This window comes from Cyprinus carpio, chromosome A5, assembly GCF_018340385.1.
Source record: "Cyprinus carpio isolate SPL01 chromosome A5, ASM1834038v1, whole genome shotgun sequence".
NCBI lineage: Eukaryota > Metazoa > Chordata > Actinopteri > Cypriniformes > Cyprinidae > Cyprinus > Cyprinus carpio.
In genome coordinates, this window is record NC_056576.1 from 33,830,865 (window position 1) to 33,838,599 (window position 7,735).

Here is a 7,735-nt window from a genome sequence, read left to right on the forward strand (position 1 = left end):
ACCCTAAGCACACAGCTAAAATAATGAAGGAGTGGCTTCACAGCAACTCAGTGACTGTTCTTGAATGGACCAGCCAGAGCCCTGACTTAAACCCAATTGAGCATTTCTGGAGAGACCTGAAAATGGCTGTCCACCAACGTTTACCATCCAACCTGACAGAACTGGAGAGGATCTGCAAAGAGGAATGGCAGAGCATCCCCAAATCCAGGTGTGAAAAATTTGTTGCATCTTTCCCAAAAAAGACTCATGGCTGTATTAGAGCAAAGGGTCTGAATACTTAGGACCATGTGATATTTCAGTTTTTCTTTTTTAATAAATGTGCAAAAATGTCAACAATTCTGTGTTTTTCTGTCAATATGGGGTGCTGTGTGTACATTGAGGAATAAAAAATGAACTTAAATGATTTTAGCAAATGGCTGCAATATAACAAAGAGTGAAAAATTTAAGGGGGTCTTTCCGTACCCACTGTATGTGTGTGTGTGTGTGTGTGTGTGTGTGTATATATCCATTTCACCCAAAATGTCACTTACGTCCTTCTGGTTCTCACCCCTTAGATGAGTTTGGCAGGGAGCATCACAACTTGGTGATTTAATGTTTCAGTCACTGCAATTTTTAATCTTTTGTAACATTTACATTTTTTTTAATTTTAAATGTCTTTACTGTCACTTTTGATCAATTGAATGCATACTAGCTCAATAAAAATATTAATTAAAAAAAAAAAAAACTTTGAATGATGATAGTGTATGTTTTATGTACCATCTGTTCTAAATGGTCATTACTTATGTGATCTTGTTGGCCAAAAGCACATGGCCTCTATTAAACCAAACAGCATGTCAGTGGTTATGACTTAATAGAAAAAAAAAAAGAGATATTCTGCTAATGTGTTTGCATGCCAAAGGTCCTTGAAGCTCAACATCTCTGATGGGCCGAGGGTTACATGACATCTGTTATTTCATAACATTTACTTTTACTCTGTGTAAATCCACACATTCATTTTAATTTTCCAATTTGTTTTTAGGCTTTTTTTCAGCCTCAGCATTTTTTTTTTCTTTCTTGATTGATTAATAAATTTAAACTCCACACTTGGAAATATTTTTTACAGAACATTGAGTTTAATTAAATATTATTATTTAAATATACACATTTACTGTGTAACCATTAATGATAAAACATTTTGTTAAAAAACAACAGAGTGGCTGTTGCTTCACAAACAATAGGGCACTGCACTATATTATGACTGTTAAGAAAGTTCCTCACTTTCTTTGAAAACTGAACTGTTGGGCCCCTCAGTTGCATTTGCTGCCCAGGCCCCTCCCTTCTTCCTGAGTCCTTGGAATTATTGGAGCTGTATGGTGCCCCTGACTTTAGCCAGTGAAATATTATTCTTCAGAACACTCCTGCCTTCTCGATGGTAATGCACTCAGCAATTCAGCTCCACAAGGCTCAAAAATCTTCCCCCTCCAAAATTGTAGACAGTACCCAAAAAAAACAGATTGCAATGTTCCTTCACCTAATGCTTTCACTATTGCACAATAATGTCTGCACTGTACAATGCTCATGCTTGCACCTCTGTATTTCAAATTTGTATCTCAAAGAATGACATGTTTGCACTTGGAGTGTTTTACATCTCAACACATCTACCTTTTACCATATAACCATTTGAATCTTTTTCTCTTTTAGTGACATTTTTGTTTCATTACTTCTTATTTTATGTATACTTGTCATTTTACTGTAATTGTTTAATATTGTTTAGCATGGGAATAAAACAAATCCTATTACCAATGTTCTAGAGAGTATTCCACACACAAACATATGCATGTCTGAAACAAGGCCTTAATTTGTAGAATTTATTACAGCTAAAATCATAAACAAGTACCTTTATCCTTATGGATTTTTCAGATCAATAACAGTTTTCACATTTTTAATTGAATTTACTTTGTTTACTTCTTTTATTTAAAGTCAGGTGCACAAGTACCACAGCTTAGTGCTTCAGAATGTGAGCTGACTGCCGTGTCCCAGCGCTCAGTTCAGATTTACAGGATTCTGTTGTTTTAAATAAATCATGTGTATTAAGCGTACCAATGTATTTGGATGATTTTGTGTGCTGTTTTGTGTAAATCAGAATGAATGTTTGAATAAGTTGTTTTTAAATGTGTTTAATTTTGCTTTATACATTTGAGGCTTGGAGATATTGTGTTTATAGTTCTTAAACAATGAGGGCCATTTTAGGGAAAGTGAGTCATACTTCTGAGCACATAAGGATAAGGGCTCTCATATGCAGTCATCTTGTTTTAGACAACAGAAGTTTACATGTTACTGCTTTACATTTTACTTATGAACTGATGTGAGCCAGATGAAGTACTCACACTGAAAAACAATTGTCACTGGACAGCACTTGCTTATTATAATGATTCAGAAAGTTCATTTAAATCCATACTGGGTGTGTTACATAAGCTTTATATTTAGGAGCTTAAACTACTCTTTTTTTTTTCTTCTTCTTTTTTTTTTTCTTGACCTCTCTCTTAATAAAGTTAGACAGGAAGGGATGGGAGGAGGTGAAGAATGAGGAGGATATAGGATTGGGAAATCACTCCATTGTAGTTGACCTCGGGTCACTGTACAAACACACAGTGGAGTGGATGTATTCACCAGACATCTCAGGCATCCACATATTTGCAGCCTCCACCTACATTTTAGTGCAGAAAGTAAGACCACATTTTGCAAATTTTAAGTACATGATAAATCTGAAGAACAGCAATGAAATGAACAATGACCATTATGCTTTGGGTAGACTGAAACCCCTTTCTGGTAAGTCCCACCCCAAACTCACACCATTGGTTGAGCTGATGTCGCAATGTTGGCCCACTCCAAGGGGTCAAGATTTGCTGGGTAGCACTGTATAGTTCATTTTCTACAAGCAGATGCCGGAATACCATTCAAACGTATCTTTCTTCATTGTCAACAATGAATAAACAGGCTTGTATATTATATTCTGATGAAACATAATTTTTGCAATCAACACATAAAAAGTATTATGAAAAAATGGCAAACTAAAACATTTTTAGTTGAGGCTCAGTTATGTTAAGAAGGTATTCAGGTCTGTTTTGGAATAAATTAATAGACCTGTTTAGTTCAATATTCAGTTAAGTTGTACAGTTAAAAGACTTTATGTTGCTAGCACTGCACATGTTTGAGTGCAGATGTAATGAATAATGCCGTCCACACACTATACATATGCAACCCAGATTTTTAGCAGGCTTCCACCCATACACCACTAAGTTGTCAGATTGATGTTGTTTTCACACTACACAACTGTCTGTCATTGCAGATGTCAGTACTAGTCAAAACACTTCACATTTCACACTACAGGACTTGGAATTTAAAGGACATGATAAATTTGAAGCACAGATTTGAAAAGAACAATGACCATTTTGATTTGGGTAGACTGAAACCCCTTTCTGGTAAGTCCCGCCCCAAACTCACAGCATTAGTTGAGCTGATGTTGCAATGTTGGGCCACTCCAAGGGGTCAAAATTTGCTGGTTAGCATTGTATAGTTAATTTCCTACAAGCAGATGCTGAAATATCATTCAAAAGTGTATTTATTGACAGCCATGAAAATAATGGCTTGTATTTATATTCTACTGAAACATATTTTTTGTAATCAACACATAAATACAATTATTATGAAAAAAAAATGACAAACTAAAACATTTTTAGTTGAAGCACAGTTATACTGAGAAGGTTTCAATACATTCAGATCTGTTTTTGAATAAATTATTAGATGTTATAGGTCAATATTCAGTTATGTTGTACAGTTAAAAGACTTTATGTTGCTAGCACTGCACATGTTTGAGTGCAGATGCAATGAACAAGTAATGCCGCCCACACACTTCATGTATGTAGCCCAGATTTTTAGCAGGTTTCTACCCATACACTACACACATTTCACAGTTGTCAGTTGTTTTCAACTGTCTGTCATCACCGATATCAGTTCCAGTGGAAACACATTCCACACAGGATTTGTATTGTAGAGAGGTCTAACCTACTAAATATATCTGAAGAGATATAAAGCATAAACACTTCTTTTAGGCTGCCCATACACTACACAATTCCAGTCAAAACACATTTCACACTGAGTCACAGACAAGTCCAGATATTGAATCTGCATAAGCAATTATCTCAGATTGATAACTTGATAATTGACACTATGTGATTATCACTCACGTGAATGAGCACTGATTTACCTGATGATCTTCATAAAATGGTCAGCAAGTGAAAATCGGGCCTAAAATCATGTAGCGCATTGGGTATCAAATTCAATTCCTGGTGGGCCGGAGCCCTGCAGAGTTTAGATTCAACCCTAATTAAACACACCTGATCCAACTAATCAAATCCTTCAGGCTTATTTGAAAACTATATGGTATGTGTGTTGGAGCAGGGTTGGAACAAAACTCTGCAGGGCTCCGGCCCTCCAGGAATTGAGTTTGACACCCCTGATGTAGCGTATACCTGGCATTAAATATCTAGACTTTACTGTGAGCTGTCCTGTTGTGTTTTGGCTGGAAATGACACTGACAGTAGTTGTGTAGAGTGAAAAGAACAGCAAACTGATGAGTTTGAAAGTCATAAGCAGCATCAGTGTTTCACTCTCTTTGATAATTCACACTATGCAATCGTCACTCACGTGAATAAGCACAAATTTGTCTCTGATTTTGACACTCTTTTGTTGGCGATCTAAAGAAAACTGTGAAAATCAGGCCTTTAATCTTGTATATCCGGCCTAGACTGCATCTGTTTTGACTGAAACTGACATCAGCAAATGACAGACATTTGTGTAGTGTGGAAACAACATCTGATGACTTTGAAAGTCATGTTCTGTATGAATGGCATAAGAAATCATTTATCATAGCACTGGTATTCACACATTTATTGCTCTTAGAGTTAAAAAAAAATCATTCAAAACTTCATTCACTTCAGACACCCCTAACCCAACTACAAGCTCAACTCTTCAGCACTATATGACAACCACAAGAACTTTTAACAACACAGAAATGTTTTAACGTCAAGTAACAGTAAAATGATTACTGCAAACCTTAGCAAATTAAATGATTAAATACTCTCCTACGATAAATTTTGCGTCCTACTCCAAATAATGTATATGGAATAAGGTCAACCACAAAAATAAATGTCCACACCATTTCATCGCTAACATTAAATGCATTTCTTTAGTAAATCCTGACAGTAAAGGGTTTGTGCAGGCACAGTCTGTTAGTAAATCTGGCCCTTACTCACCCCTATGAGGGGCATGTTGGAAATTCAGGGACTGTTTACATGTCACCGTTTTCAACTAAAATCTTGTGTTTTGGCCATTAATTTACACAATGCTGTTTTAGGGGCCTGAAATGCATGATTCCATTATCATCTTCACGTAAACAAATTTGTTAAAGTGGTGGCTTCACACGTTCCTTCAGCTCAGTTTAAGTAAACTGTACTGAATTTATTTTTTTGCTGATTGTTCATTAGCATTGGTGTCATTTTCCTGTGGATTCTGAGTGTTTGGTAAAAATGGCATTTATGGCTCAGCAGACAAAATGGTGTACAGAACAGCACAAATAAGGAAGATTTTAAATTGCCTACTTGCGGGGACATCCTGTGCCAGCCAACTGCCTTTGAAATGAATGGTAATGCTGATAAGTGCTTTTAAAAACACCCCACACACACACACACACCTCACAACAAACTCAAACATACTTTTGTGAAATCAAACTGTGTGTGGATGTGGGTGTTTTTTAAGTAACCAAAAAAAAAAAAAAAAACACACACCTCACAAAGCGTTCTCTTAAAAGAATGGTCAACTTTTAGTGACTAAAACTCAGACCACACCCCATTTTTCTTACATAGTACAATGCATAATATACTTGGACCACAATTTGAGGGAAAAAAAAAAAACCCATGCAAACTTAGAGATTATAAGCATTCATGTACGACCAAACCATCTCATTCAGAATCCGTCAGCAGTCATGAACTTAAGGGAAGTGCACAAGTGAGATTATATTGTGGATATTTGTCACCATCTAGTGGCATCAGACTAAACACTTCCACAAGCAAGTTTTAATAAAATAGATTTTATTTAGAAAGTCTTCTCCACTCCACAAATAAATCATTTATTAAAATGAACTTAAAAAGTGCCTTCATGGCATTGCCACATGACTCCATAAATAATTGGTTAAAGCTCTACATAGAAATTAAGTTATATTCTAGAACACTCACATATGCCTGCATAGCTGCTCAGCAAAACAATACACTGGTTTTAAAATAAAATCTAAGAGCGGTTCTTGCTGACCCAGTGATAGCGGTCCACCCTTGGACCAGAAAAGCCATAGGAGGGCCTATAACCCTTGAAACTCTTATGAGGTGGGTATGGGCCACCTGAGGAATGCTGCTGGTAGCCCTCAGAGGCATAAGGCTTTCTTTTAGGGTATGTGCCCCAGTTCTGCATAGGTGGGGGCTGCCCGAACTCACTGAACTATAGACGGAGAACAGGAGCAGTTAAAATAGTGCAAATTTAAGCAACCAGTAGTGTTAGAGGCATGCAAAGGGACTGAAGATCAGTTATCTGGAATTTGTTACCTGGTAGACACTGTTTGGGTTGGAAACCGTTGGGATGCATTTAGGTTCTGGAACAGAAAGACTGCTGCTGTTGCTGCTACTCACGCTGCTGCTCATGCTGGTGTTTCCTCCCTCCTCATCAGAGGAGGTTCCAGAGTGGTAGTCCGATGACGCTCTTTCCACTGCATTATTTATCCTACGAGAGAACTCCCCATCTCTCTTTTGACCCTCCAACTGGGTAACACAAAATGGGGTTGACTTTTCACCATACCTTTAAGAAAGTGAACAGATTCAGATTTTGGAAGGTACTACAGTGGCACAGTCAAGTCATCAAAACCAGTATGATTAAGCACTGAAGTGACAGGCAGCAAATCAAGTGTTACCGGCATGACACCTCTCCTGGATCAACCCAAATGGTCACTTCCTTTGGTAATCCAAGATTCTCATAAACAATGTCACTCTGCCGACAAGCACGCTCAATAACTGGGTCTCTCACTTGAGCTTTGTTCATCCTTAAACACCTAAGATTAAAGAAGTCCTTGAATTAGTCCAATAAAGCATTTGATCTGTTAAGCTAGCATCAGGCTACTCACCTAAAAGCTTGTCCTTTGGTTGGGTTTTCTGGGTACCAATGACTTTTGTAACTTTCAAAGAGCACTGATGTTAGTTCCACAGCAAACTTCTCCCTCTTAACACGATCCAGTTTACCATGCTTCTTTGCTAGTCTTGCAATGAAAAACACGGTTGCCGCAATCTCTTCCTTCATTTTTAAATGTTGAGATGTGGGACAAGCTGTTTGACTTTTTTTTTTTTCCCTTTAAAAATATTTTTAAAATAAAATCACATAGAAACAAACAGCTAGCTCATTAATACAGCTGCATAATAAGTAAATACCACTCTGCTGTTTTGCTTCAGCTATGCACTATCATTTTAAACACCACAACAAGAAATTCAGTCTCTTTTAAACATCAGTCAGCCTTTAAAAAGTCTCAAGATGTGCTCATCTGTAATTAGATTAAACAGGTGTTTCAAATTGTGGGAGGAGCTAATAATGTGCAAAATCAAGTATAGTCTCTATTTCAAGAAAATGGAATTTGTTTGTTCTTCTAACTGTTGTGTGAGCT

At 37.0% G+C, this 7,735-nt stretch overlaps 1 protein-coding gene and 1 long non-coding RNA gene across 2 annotated transcripts; both read right to left on the reverse strand.

Annotated features, from left to right (window-relative positions):
* Window positions 1-2,140: 2,140 nt before the first annotated feature.
* Window positions 2,141-4,328, reverse strand: LOC122141918. The gene is made up of 2 exons (XR_006158205.1): window positions 4,247-4,328; window positions 2,141-2,686 (listed from the first exon to the last, which is right to left on the reverse strand). It is a non-coding gene; the product is annotated as an uncharacterized LOC122141918 (long non-coding RNA).
* A 1,783-nt stretch (window positions 4,329-6,111) lies between these two features.
* btg4 (B-cell translocation gene 4) lies at window positions 6,112-7,572 on the reverse strand. Its single transcript, XM_019102155.2, has 4 exons — window positions 7,205-7,572; window positions 6,995-7,132; window positions 6,633-6,882; window positions 6,112-6,528 (listed from the first exon to the last, which is right to left on the reverse strand). The coding sequence occupies exons 1-4, from the start codon at window positions 7,375-7,377 to the stop codon at window positions 6,325-6,327; spliced, it is 765 nt and encodes a 254-aa protein (XP_018957700.1). The 5' UTR covers window positions 7,378-7,572; the 3' UTR covers window positions 6,112-6,324.
* Between the last annotated feature and the right edge of the window lie 163 nt (window positions 7,573-7,735).